This window comes from Telopea speciosissima, chromosome 11 (assembly GCF_018873765.1).
Source record: "Telopea speciosissima isolate NSW1024214 ecotype Mountain lineage chromosome 11, Tspe_v1, whole genome shotgun sequence".
NCBI lineage: Eukaryota > Viridiplantae > Streptophyta > Magnoliopsida > Proteales > Proteaceae > Telopea > Telopea speciosissima.
Genome location: NC_057926.1, coordinates 47727551 through 47741131, shown reverse-complemented (window position 1 = coordinate 47741131; position 13581 = coordinate 47727551). Strand labels below are relative to the sequence as shown.

Here is a 13581-nt window from a genome sequence, read left to right as displayed (position 1 = left end):
CCCTACCCCTTGCCCGAATACACTGCCCGGATGGGATCCACTCCTCCCCTATTAGATGAAATGAAGGAAATAGAAGGACAGTTAAATGGGGACGATAATTTGCCGGAAGGGAGGCGCCAGTGAGGGCAATCTTCACGTACCTAAAGTGATTAAATCACTTCACTTACTTGTTTACATGACATGTGTCATAGGGATGTAGGTCCCACAATTAATTTATTAATTTTATATTCAAATATTTACACACAACGTAGGTGCAGTGAAAAATCATTTCATGAAGTCCAACCTTTTTGTTAATTATTATAAAAAAAAAAACCTTTTTGTTAATACCCGGGGATGGTTGATGTGGGGAAGCCGGGAAGGGAATAGCGATGGGAAGGGTTGGCTGAATTAGGGAGATATGCAGTTGTCTTGAAAAATACATAGAAAACGAAACAAGAAAAACAAAATGTGGACTCCATTTCTTTAGTGTTACTCTAAATAAATTTTAATTAAACATGGTTAAGTTAAATTTGTCCTAATCTAAAAAAAAGACTGCCCCAAATCTCCCTCCCCACACCCCCACATATTAAAATAATAATAATAAAAAATAAAAAAAAAGTAAGAGAGAGTTTGGCATTGACTTTCAAAGCATCATATAAATTTTAAAAAAAAAGTTTTTGATTGTGTTTACCATTGTGGTAGGATAGACATCATTATAAAAAGAGGGATATTTTCGATTTCGTCTAATAAGAAGTAGAGTAATAATAACCTCAAATGGATGTACTTGACGTGGATGGGGTGGTTTTCATAGTATAAGACAGGAAAGATACATCTCAACTTCTTCTTAAGAGCCCCGTTGACTCCAAACCATTTTTAAAAAAGAAGTATTCCTTCATTAGGTGTTATAAATGAAGCACATCACAGGGCAAAGATCAAATACCAAGCATGAAGAACCCAGACTCTCTTGGGAAATCAGAAGATGTAGAGGTCTCAAGCCTCGCTTGTGAGATTTGTATAGAGCCCATGACACTCAACAAGAAATTCGAAAACAAGAAGAGGTGTGTCCATCCATTCTGCGTAGATTGTATTGCTAAGTACATAGAAGTCAAGGTAGAAGATAGGGAACCAAATGTTCCTTGCCCTGCCTTGAACTGTGAGAAGTTATTAGACCCTCTCTCATGCCATCAGATCCTTCCTTCTACGGGATTATTCGAGAAATGGTGTGATCTGCTATGTGAATCTACTGTTCTAAGGCTTGAGAATGCATATTGCCCCTTCCCCACCTGCTCGACATTAATACTGAATGAGTGTCAAGAGAACATTACAAGATCAGAGTGCCCAAATTGCAAGAAACTTGTGTGTTTTCAGTGCAAACTGCCATGGCATGCGGGTTTTGGATGCGAAGAAACTGGAGAGATGACAGAGGAAAATGATTTTCTCTTTGGGGAGCTTGTTGAAAGGAACAAATGGAGAAGATGTCCAGGCTGCAAATATCATGTGGAGCGTAATGAAGGTTGCCAAAACATTAAATGCAGGTTTGTTTCATCTTCTTCTTACTTTGCTTTCTCATCTCAAGTAATATCATTTCATGGGCGAGGAAAGAGAAAGAGAGATGGGGTTTCAGGGGTGCTAGTGGAGACTATGCCCCTAAGCAGGAAACATTATCCCAAATAAAAAGAAAAGTTTTTCCTGTCTGGTAGCAGAGGCTACATCGGTAGACAAGAGCCAATGATGACCCCCTATTGGTTCAATCAATCGGGGGGCAAAAAAATAATTTCATAAGAGAGAGAGACCACACCTTTATTCCAAAACGGCATATCGATCTTTTCTCTTCCAGTCCAATTAGTTCAATTGAGAGCTGCCCTTCTCATATTAGCATGCCTCCTTGGCCGAGATTTTATGTGATTTATCTCCCACAATTGATCTTTTTCGACCCTAACTACCATTCCTGTGTTTCAATAAAAAAGTAGGCAAAGTTGTTTAACCCTGCCTTCTTCCTCTGCCTTGGATGGATCGACAAGATCAATGGCTACTAGACTATCAGGTTCTGCCTTCATTGTTGGATTAACGTGTTAGGAAGCTAAAACAGACAAGGATGCTGGCACTTGTCTCGCACACCCTCATCCAACTCAATAGGTTATACTGTTATAGGTCTCTATTTTGGATGGTATATTAAATTAAAGGGATTTTTTTTTATTGACAGACGATAGATTTGTAACATTCTTTACCAAAAAAAAAAAAAAAAGATAGATTTGTAACATTACTTTTTCTCTCTTTTTTGTTGGGAAAGGCTTCATACACGATCGTATAAACCGTGTATGCGAGAAGGTGAGAGTTTCAAGGCATTAATTAATGGGTGAGTATTTATGACTTTTTCAACTTTTTGTGAGAGACCCTCTCATGTACAAGGTTTACAGACCGTGTACAAAACCTTTCCCCCTTTTTTTTTATTCTCATATTTTATTTAAACAATATACTTAATGCAGAGTAAAAAAAGGGTTTTCAAAGTTGAAAGTCATTTAATGTAACATTTAATATAGTTTCTTATATGAAATGACAGATTTACTCTCATTGAAAAATTACATTAAATGTTTACCCACAAAAAAAATTGTTATATTAAATACTTTTAAGAATGACAAAAGGGGCAATTAAATGAATGTATCAAATTCTAAATACACCAATAGAAGTGTCATTTATAGACACCAATTTTTAAAAGTAATTATTTAAATTCTTATAGAGACATGCCTGTTAGCAATTCCCTTCCTTATATTTTTTAGGGAAGCAGTTTTCTGTCCGGGAGTGTGGTGTGTCTATCTCTCTCCTTCTTAAAATAAGGGGGCAGAGCTATCTTTTCATATGGGGAGGAGAGAGATTGACTCATGGGAGTGCTAGCGTAGGCCATACTCCCGGAGAGAGTTCTTTTTTCCTATTTTTTATATCTTTATGTATTACCTTGATGCAGGTGTGGGGTCCTATTTTGCTATACTTGTGGAAAAGTCAAAAATGCTTGCGAGTGCAACAGAAGGAACATCATGGTGGAGGGTAATATGGAGAATAGAGTGGTTAGAACTAATGTGGCTAATTTAAGAGGTTCTGGTACCTTAACCATGAAGCCAATAATTTCTTTAATAATATATTTAATGTGTGTTACACTTGTCGTATTTTCAATAATAGAATTAAAAAAGAAAAAGGGAAAAGTAGTGGCTGGCGTGGTTGGCACAATAATAATTGTTGCTGTATTCTCCTTATTTGATTTGTGTAATAAGTGGTGGGTAGGGGAGGAGTAGAAGTGTTGGGATTTGTCTGAGGAATATGTATAGTATTGAAATAATAGTATCCATGGGTTTTTTTTTTTTTTGTCTTGTACATATGGAATTTATCCCAAATACAAATATAATCTTTCGTCTTTTACATATAAAATATATTCCATCTAGGAATACAAAATTACAAATGGGGTTGCATTATTATTATTATTTTTTTTTTTGTGAAATTTTTTTTATTTTTATTAAGATTGTATTAAGAAAACAACATCCAGAATGGCGATTTGCAGAAGAAAATGAGAAACAGAGAAAGCACACAACACATAAGATGGGAAGCTACGTCCACGGTCGAGCAATAGAACAGATTTCACTATCTTTTGAAAATGTTAAAGAGCCTCTCATACAGCCTTCTTAGAGATAAGAACATTATATAGAAAAGCCCTAATCAGAAAAAGTACAAGAATACCCCTACCCAGAAATTGCTAAATCGGACAGGATCGGACTAAAATATAACATATATTCCAAAATATACCGTTTCGAAGATCTCGACGATCCCAACACAAGGGATGTACATCATTTTTTAGCAATCCGAGATCATTTTGAAGCCGAAATGGCCCTCCAAAGATCCCAACGACACATCTGAAACGAAAATCAGACTTCACCAATAACAGGTTATGTTTCATATGCATGTTAGGTCAATTTTGCATTCTCAGATGATAAAAACAACTATGTTTATCATCCGATAATGCAAATCAACCTAGAATGCATACCAAACACAACCTAAATATCAAGGACGAAAAGTACAATATTCCCAAAGGTTTACAAAATACTGTATTAAATAGCATGAATAGCCAGTTTTCTGGCCAAGTTACTGGTGTTACCATCCTCATTTTAAAAATAAAAAAAACATACAAATGGGGTTATTTGAAAACTCTCTCTCTCTACAAATGACTGAGATTGCTCCCATAGACTATATTAATAGGTCTTACAAAAAATTCAGTTACAATACAAATATGTAAATTGAGATTGTTCTTATGACTCTGTTAGGAATCACCTACAACATAAATATGGTAAGACTCCCCCTCAAGTGTGAGCATGTAAATCACAAATGCCTAACTTGGACTTGAGAAAGACGAAAGGTTCATGACCAAGTGACTTGATTAAACCACAACTTGATTGTTGGATGAGATCTTGATTGGTTGGATTAAACCTTGTTGAAGCTTTTTATGAATGACATGGCAGTCAATTTCAATATGTTTGGTTCATCCATGAAAAACTAGATTGACAACAATATGGAGGGCTGCTTGGTTGTAACAATACTACTAGGTGGCCGTGGTTGTGAGGCCAAGATCATGCAACAAATAAGATAAAAAAAAGTAAACTCGTAAGTGAAAACTGTCATTGCACGATATTCAACTTCAGTAGAAAAACTTGAAACTGTTGGGTGATGCTTGGCCACAAGGGCCTTTGAAACTCAAACTATCAAGGGTTTCCCAACCCCTTGACACTTCCAACTTAAGAGTTTTAAAATGCTATGAAGGATTAAATGTTTCTCGATTCGGCCGCGTTTTCAGAGTCTGGTGTATCTGGAGTTCGACAGGCGGCATTGTGTGGAGCATACCTTGCTATACGCTTTCTATTCATACATGCCGAGCGGGGACCACTGGATGTAGGATTCTGATTGTAGTGTGGAAAACAATCGCGGGGAGCCGCTGCTACATTGAAACCACTGGATAGCAGCAGGTCATCACCTTCCCTCTTTGGGGAGCAACTAGAAGAGAGGGGACATTCTGTTTGTACGGAGTACCATCATTTCCTGAGGACAAATTGCTCGATGGGCCAACCATACTTTGCACAACATGGGCCATTGCATCACTAATCTGGAGTGGGCTTGGATACACAGGGAGAGTTGGGCTATTTATATGAGTGATGCTACTTAAGTGGGCTTCAGTAATCAACTACAATAGAGTCTTACATGATTCTTGAGATTCATTTCATCCGTTAGATCAAGGAAATGCTCCATCTTCTTCCGATGGGAGCTTAGCTTAATATTTTAATGTGATTGCTGGAACTACTGGTAAATAAGTAATGAATTAAGCTGGAAGGGAGACAAAAGTTTTTGATGAAAATGTAATCACACAAATCCCAAAAGGTTAATCGGTTTTTAGGATCGTGATGCAGATATATGCAACACACATCTCACACACACACACACCCATTTGATTTCGCTGCACCTATCAACAGGTGAACGTATATGTGACCGCCAATCACTTGTCCTAATTTTGCCATTTATAAGGGAAGGAGGGGTTTTTATGGAAACAAAATTAAAATGTGATTGGCTCTCACATGTATGTTCACCTATTGGTACGTGCAGATGATCCATTCCTAACCTACACAGCGCTTATCGCGTAGCTGTTTTTTTTTATTATATGAAAGTGTAATCACACACCACGAAGGGAGATAGAGTTGGTACTCTTAATAAAGAGTGAAGACCAGAGAAATACTTGGAAAGGCGTGAAATGGTTGAAGGTTGGGCACTTGGATTTTTGGAACCCTTGGAAACTTCCAAAAAGTTAAAAACCATGCAGTTGTTCTTTGAATTAACTTTTTACCCAAAAAAGAAAGGTTCTTTGAATTAATTTTAGACCACACATCATTGCAATCCTTCCACAAATGTTTTTGGATTCCCTTGCTTTTCTATTTGTAATTCCTTGAATATGCTAAATTTCCATATTATATCAAGATTCTTCTTCTCCCTTGTGGAGGATGACCATCATATCAGGACTTTCTTCTCTATAGGACTCTACATGGTGATCTCTTCTCGTATGACACTCTTACAAGAACTCAATTTCCTTTCAAAGGATGCCTACTAAAATTGGACTCCTAGCAGGGCACCATAATTACATCCTATAAATACAAAGGTATGCACTCCGATAAGGGGATTGATCCGTTTTCACCCTCTTACGCAAATACTCTGCAACTTCATATCATTGCTTGGAGAACTGACTTAAGCGTCGCAGAGTTCCCCCATGAGTCTACTTCAATGCTCTCTTATGCTCTTTGCTTTCTAATCTCTTGCACTCTTTCATCTACATCAATCTGGTCGCTGTCAACATTGATATTATATGCATTGATCCCATTGATTCATATAATTTCTTCAAAAGATATGAATCTAGGTACGAGTTTATTTATTGAATCTTTGATTCTGATTTTTAACTTTAATAAATTTATAATGTTGATAGCAAATGAATCAAACGCATTGATCCATTTATGATTGATTCTAATTTTTAAAAAAAAAAAATCATTGAAAATCCATTTTTTTTAAAACTTTTCGGGATCTATTGGCTACGTTAATCGATGTACCCCTCCCTGAAACCCCGGTAAAAGAGAGTTGGGATTAGGTCCACATCTGTGTAGTAGAGCATTTACTCAAATCTAGATCAGGTTCTCATTGGGCACACAATAGAAATTCAAGAGAGTGAGTGAATTCCATCTCTATCCAAGGGCGTACAAGAATGATTCTCTAACAAAAACCAGATCCACCTTAGTGAATATGGTAAATTAACACCCTGTGAATATTTTATAACCAAAAAGTAAAGAAAAAAAAAAAAAAAAAACAACACAGCACATTACTTAATAACAACGAGCAAAGAGAGAATATATAAGAGAGAGACACGTGGGGAAATGTAACATTGTAACTCAATTGAAGTCAGGGGAGGTAAGAACCGAAGAGGAGCAAACAGAGACCCTTCATTTTGAGAAACAGAGAGCTGAGATTACTATCTTCAGGATGCCCTTAAGAATTCTACCCCTCTTCGGAGGCAAGCGAGCTACTCGTGGCGGCGCCGCTCCATCTCTGCCTCTGCCTCCACGAGTTGTGGTGATGGTGGTGGTGCTTGGTTTGATACTTCTCACTGGTACAATTTTAGATGTATGGGTGGGAGCTGCCATTGTGTAGAAATAAATGTGAATTGGGAAGGAAGGGATGCTCTCTCTCTCTCGAGTTCTAATGGGAGCCGAGCCAACACTAGTAAGTTTCTCAATTCTATATTCAAAATTAATGCAAATGTATATATAAGGAGAAAGATGCGATAAATCCTACGGTTGGTAGATCATCATAGTAAATCTCACTTCCATTTTAAAGTATGACCTTTCCACATGGCAGTAATTGATTGGTTGCCAATAAATTCTACGTTTGCTCGATCGTCAAATGAAATAGAACGAAGTTTCCTCATTTTATACCGGAAGCTTCCTTTGGCGACCTATAGACCAATATCATGGTTCTTGAAGAGAAGGGCGTCAAAAGTGTTGAAAAGAGATTCCTTCACCTCTCTCTCTCTCTCTCTCTCTCTCTTTATTTGGTCAGCTAAAATGATTATGGACTATGAAGTATGAACTCGACAACACACTCTTGCTAAGCCAATAGCAGAACTGTGTTAGAGAACACCCCCCCCCCCCAAGGGGAGGAAAAGGAAAGAAAAGGAAGAAAGAAAAACTAATTATAGAGCAATTTGGACAGGAAGAAAGAAAATCAAAACTGTCTTAGAGACAACCCCCCCCCCCCCCCCCCACCCCAAGGGAGGAAAAGGAAGGAAAAGGAAGAAAGAAAAGCTAATAGAGGGCCATATTAATAAATTATCATAATCCTTGGAAATTAAAAGGGAAGATCCATTCCATAATATTTTTTGATGAAAAAATATAATTGCAAAATAGAATAAAATAATATAAAACGGCTGGAACATGAGAGATCTTGTCAATAGCAATGGTTTTGTCTAGCAAAATCTAAAGACCTTTTGTAGGACCCACATAAGATCTTCCTTAACATGGTTATATAATACCCTCCCCCACCCCCCCACCCCCTCTCTCTTATTAAGCTTTGCAGCAATAATCAGTCTTAGGTAATGGTAACGGATCCACCATATCGTTTATTGTGTATCAGTTTTAGTTGTGATCGATTTCGATATTTAACTGAGATGTGTTGGTGTTTATCAGTCAAAAAGATGTTAATTTTTTTTTAATTTTTAAATGTAATCGATTCAAATTTAATACGGTATGATATGTATCATAATAGTCACCATACCATCCACTATACTGGAAGATTCACCATACTATTCTAGGGTTCACGAACTCCTATAAGATTTTAGTATGTTTTCTAAAATACTCTCCGGCACGCATTTGAAACCTTGTGGTCAATGGATTTCTCTGTTATAACAATAAAAATAACTCAGTGATCAAATCAAAGAACACATACCTGGATCCATTACGTTTGGGAAAAGGAAGAAAAAGAAGAAATAGAGACTACAAAGAGAAACATGAAAGCTTGGAGGATGGGACTAGTTGGGCGGTCATGTTGTATATTTCTTACTTTTCGTTTTAAGTGTGATTGGCCATGCGAAAGAAAGAGAAGAAAAGAGTGTGACAAAAGCTGGCGGTTGACGGTTGGCAAAGCCAGAAGGGACCCAATAGGAATGACCACTTGGGATCAAGATGGGCCAAAACAATTATTGGTGGCCCAATCTCTGCTCGCCCGAAATAGAGATTTCAGAAGAAGAAACCCTTTGATGTTGATAGTCTCTCTCTCTCTCTCTCTCTCTCCACCTATCTATCTATCTATCTATCATTTTTATCATCTAAGGAGTAATGGTGTCTTTATTCTCAAGCCAAAGATTCGATTTGCATGCATGCTTGTTCTCATCAACCCTGTACGATTGGAATAAATCCCACCAATTAAAAATCTTGAAACTCCAGTTTATATAGATTGAGAGCTGGGATCAATCCTATAACAGAATAATAGTTGATGTCTATCTCATAATCAGACATAAATTGTAATACCGACCACACGATAGAATGGATTAATTAGGACCCTATTATCCATCATAGAGATTACCTCTTGCATGGGCTCCATTGAACCAATCCCTACAATCAAACACCTACCAACTTAATCCGACCCATGCAATGACTGTAGGTTAAGCTCACATGAGAAAATATTACATTCTCCCACTTGGGCGGCTGAAAGTCATTGCTCGAACCATGGATTAGGATATTGATCTCATACACATGAGGTGTTGAAATTGGAATGCTCTAAGAAAACACACGGGTCCAAACAAAAATACAAAACACCCAATCGTAAGCGTCATCAATTAATCTAAAGTCGATATGAGACCCTACACATCAAAGTGCTTGCATCCCCACCCGCCATGGACTAAACTGAAATAAATGCGTGGTATCAATATGCATGCCACAGTGATCAAATATGCCAAATCCAAAATTGGTCTTAAACTTCTAACTGAAGTCTATAGTTATTCCATCACTAGGAACTCACCAGCACATCCCATGAGACTACCAATTGCAGAAGAATAATGGATATTTTCATCTGATCACGTTAATATCATATAACGGACCATCAGACTTTGCAAGTTTGTCACCTTTCCTCTTGGGTTGCAACTAGAAGAGAGGCGACTTAACTGGGCTTCAGTAATCAACTACAATAGTGTATTATATTATTCTTGAGATTCAATTTCATCCATTGGAGCAAGGAAATGCTCCTTCTTCTTCCGATGGGGTCGTTTGATGTGTGCATGGTGTCATCATGAGCTCAAACTTAGTATTTTAATGAGATTACCGGAACTACTGGTAAATAGGTAATGAAGCTGGGAGGAGAGAAGCGGTGGCAGGACCCGAGAGAGATGGAGTTGGTACAAATGGTACTATAAAGAGTGAAGACCATAGAAAAACTTCAAAAGGTGTGAAATGGGTGAAGGTTTTCTTTTTTTTGGATAAGAAAATGATTGAAGGTTGTACACTTGGATTTGGAGAGAGAGAGAGAGAGAGAGAGATAGAAGATCAGGGGAGACTTTTGGATTTTAATCCTGATAAATAGGATCAGGGAGACCAGGACCTTTATCCGCTGTTGTGCTATCATGCGGTGCAGCAGCGGCCATGTGTGCATAATGGGGTTTGTTGTGCACACATGGCCGCTACTGCGTCATACGATGGCACAGCAGCACTGCAGTGCACAACAACAGATAAAAATTCAGGGAGACCATGGGAGAAAAACTCATGGAACTTTTTGTTTAGAGGGAGGTAAGGTTGGGAGGGAGACAGGGGTGGAATAATCTAACATGTGGGTCCCACAAGATAGTGGGGGTAGAAGATATGAATGGAAAACTGGGTCCCATTCGCCATTGTTGGAGAAATTGGGATTTTAATCCTGTTCAATTTACTAAACTGCGTAGTGCGACAGTTCGGAATGGAGATGTTGACACCTGATAGCTTGGACATCCAACGGTCTGAACTAATTAGCTTCTTTTTTTTTTTTTCTTGAGCTCGACACCGTTGGATGTCCGAACTGTCATGTATCGACATTTTCCAATCCGAACTGCCGCACTATACACTATTAGGGAATTAGAGAGAAATATTTTCCGAGAAATTGCCAAATCTCAAGTATGCATTTCTCTCTCTCTCTCTTTGGGTTTTAATGCTAGCAAACCTCATCCTTTTAAAAAACAAAGCGGTCAAACTGGTTGATCCAAAACTGACCACTTTCATGGGTCTAGGATTTTGGTTGGATTCCCGGTTTTCTTAGCGAACTCGTGATTAAATCGGATCACATGGGACCATAGGTTTTAAGTTGGAACTAACGAAATTAAAAATGTTCAATACAACCCTCGGTTGCCCCCCTCCCCCAAGGTTTTAATTCATGGTATGGATGTGAGTATCAGTCATTGTTCGATATTGATACCAGCTTAATCACTACTTTGATTCATACGATATGGATCCAAGTACGATTTGATTATTGAATCTGTATTTGTGATTTTTATATTCAATAGATTTGTAATGTTGATAGCTAGCACACGAATCGTTCGCATTGATTCATATTTAATTGTTTTTTCCTACTAAAAAAGTTTTGGGAAAAAGTTCTTTTTGCGAGAGTGTGGCCTACGCCAACACTCCCATGTGTCTATCTCTCTCTTCCGTAAAATAAAGGGGTAAAGGTGTCTTTTCACATGGGAAGGAGAGAGATAGATTCATGGGAGTGCTGGCGTAGGCCACACTCCCGGACAGAGAAATTTTTCCCAAAAGTTTTATGGGAGAATGTTCTCTGTGCCGCAACGCAGGCACATGGGCCTGCCACTCAGGGGGGGCAAGGTGGTCATTGCGCCCACTCTCATGTGCTTGGGCGCAGCCTGTGCTGCGGGCCTGCGGCACAGAGAACAGCACCCCAAGTTTTATTTACTGATTGAAATCCCACTTTTTAAACTTTCCGGGAACTATTGGCTATTTTAATTGACTTCCCTCCTGGACCTTTATTTGCTCTATTTCCTAGGCAGTTCCATTTCCCCAAGTTCTTTTAATAGAGGGGGTGGAAATGATCACCCTACCCCTACCCGAACACATTATCTGGGTGCGGTCCCCCCCCCCCTCTATTAGAGGAACTTGGGGAAATGGAGCAGATAAAAATACCTTCCCTCCCCCAGGCGCACCCTTACCCTCGAAAAAGAGAGTCGAGAACATGAACTCAAGCCCAGATCAGGTTCTTGTACGCCCTTAAGCGCAGGGTTGTATAATGTATTCCAAGTGGATTCTATTTATTTGCCTAAGGATGTATGAGAATGATCCTTCCAGGAGAACCTGATCCAACCTCCATTTACTCTTGAGTTCGTTCCTTTGCATGTACCAACAGGTGAACATATATGTGAGAGCCAATCACATTTTAATTTTTGTTGTCATAAAAACTCCTCTTCCCCTTGTAAATGGTAAAAATAGGATAGATGGTTGGCTCTCACATGTTGGTACGTGCTCTTTACTCACTACATATTGTGGTAAATTGATAGTTTCAACTTGCAACCGTTAGGCCACAAAGCTGTCTAAGAACGACAAAAGTTAATTTCAGCGTAAATCGTAGTAACTTGAGAATTCCAAATATACAAAATCACAAAACTGTAGTGGCAACAACAAGAAGATATTATAATAACGACTGTCACAAAGGGTAAGAGAAGAAGAGAGAGGGAGCAATCAACATCCTCTATTTCCGCCTGCGCCTATTTCGGTGTTCGTCCTACACACAACAAGGCGTGCAAAGACCGCCTTACCTCTACTCTGACAAGGCGCTCAAACAGGGGTAAGGCAATTTTTGTGCGCCCCACTGTATGTAGAGTATACATGAAAGTAGGGGTAGGCGGAAGTAGAGGATCCGGACTCCAAACATGTAGACGCTGGATCAGGTTCTCATACGCCCAGATGCCGCCCAGATGAAATCAACTCACTTAGAGCTCCTCCGTACTTAGAGAAACAGAGAGTTGAGATTGCCATCTAGCTTCAAAGATGCACTTAAGAACGAAGAATCTCTACCACTTATAGGAAGCGATTAAACTATACTGATGTGTGTGTGTTGGGTGTGTGAATTGTGCTTAAAAAGTCTTAAGCGGCCTTGTGTGTTGCACAGAGTTCCATAGCCATAGGGTGGGCATCTGCCCGGTGAATCCTTTTATATATAAACAAAAAAACACAACACAGCACCATTAATACTCCATTACTAATAACAACAAGCAGCAAAGAAGAATGACGACGCAAAGGGAGAGAGAGATTCGTGGGGGGAATGTAACATTGTAATTTGTTACTCAATGACAAAAAAATAAATCCAAGTCAGGGGAGGTAAGAACGGAAGAGGAGCGAACAGATCGAACAGAGCTCCTTCATGTTGAGAAACAGAGAGCTGAGATTGCCTTCTTCAGGATATCCTTGAGAATTTTACCCCTCTTCGGAGGCAAGAGAGCTACTCGTGGCAGCGCCGCTCCATCTCTGCCTCTGACTCCGCCGGTTGTGGTGGTGGTGGTGGTGGTTGGTTTGATCCTTGTCACTGGTACAATTTTTGAGGTCTGGGTGGGTGCTGCCATTGTGTAGCTAGAAATTAATAAATGTGAAGGGAAGGAAGGGTTGTTCTCAATTCTATATGCAAAATTCATGCAAATGTATGTATGTATATATATAGGGCCAGGAGAAATTTCATCAAAGCGATCGAGATGCGATAAATCCTATGGTTGGTAGATCATCATAGTATATCTCACTTCCATTTTAAACTATTAGCTCTCCACATGGCAGTAATTGATTGGTTGCCAATGAATTCCACGTTTGCTCCATCATCAAAAGGAGGTTTCCTCATTTTATACTGGAAGCTTCCTAGCTATGAACTATAAAGGCTACCGTCCTCTCTCTCTCTCTTCCAAATGAAGGCGACCTATAGACCAATGGCATGATTCGGTTCTTGAAGATCGAGAAGCCCGTCAAAGTGTTGAAAAGAGATTCCTTCACCGTTTCCCCCCACCCCCCTCTCTGTCTCTGT

General features: G+C 39.0%; 1 protein-coding gene across 1 annotated transcript; it reads left to right on the top strand.

Moving 5' to 3' along the window:
* Nucleotides 1-924: 924 nt before the first annotated feature.
* On the top strand, nucleotides 925-13142 carry LOC122645249 (probable E3 ubiquitin-protein ligase RNF217). Its single transcript, XM_043838574.1, has 3 exons — nucleotides 925-1514; nucleotides 2942-3075; nucleotides 12889-13142. The coding sequence occupies exons 1-3, from the start codon at nucleotides 925-927 to the stop codon at nucleotides 13140-13142; spliced, it is 978 nt and encodes a 325-aa protein (XP_043694509.1).
* The last annotated feature ends 439 nt before the right edge of the window (nucleotides 13143-13581 follow it).

Bases quoted from the DNA above. Each gene is read 5' to 3' on its own strand.
- LOC122645249 (XM_043838574.1), top strand. From the start codon at position 925: ATGAAGAACCCAGACTCTCTTGGGAAATCAGAAGATGTAGAGGTCTCA. The intron at 1,515-2,941 runs GTTTGTTTCATC...ACCTTGATGCAG, and splicing joins TGCCAAAACATTAAATGCAG to GTGTGGGGTCCTATTTTGCT. The intron at 3,076-12,888 runs GTACCTTAACCA...AATCCAAGTCAG, and splicing joins GGCTAATTTAAGAGGTTCTG to GGGAGGTAAGAACGGAAGAG.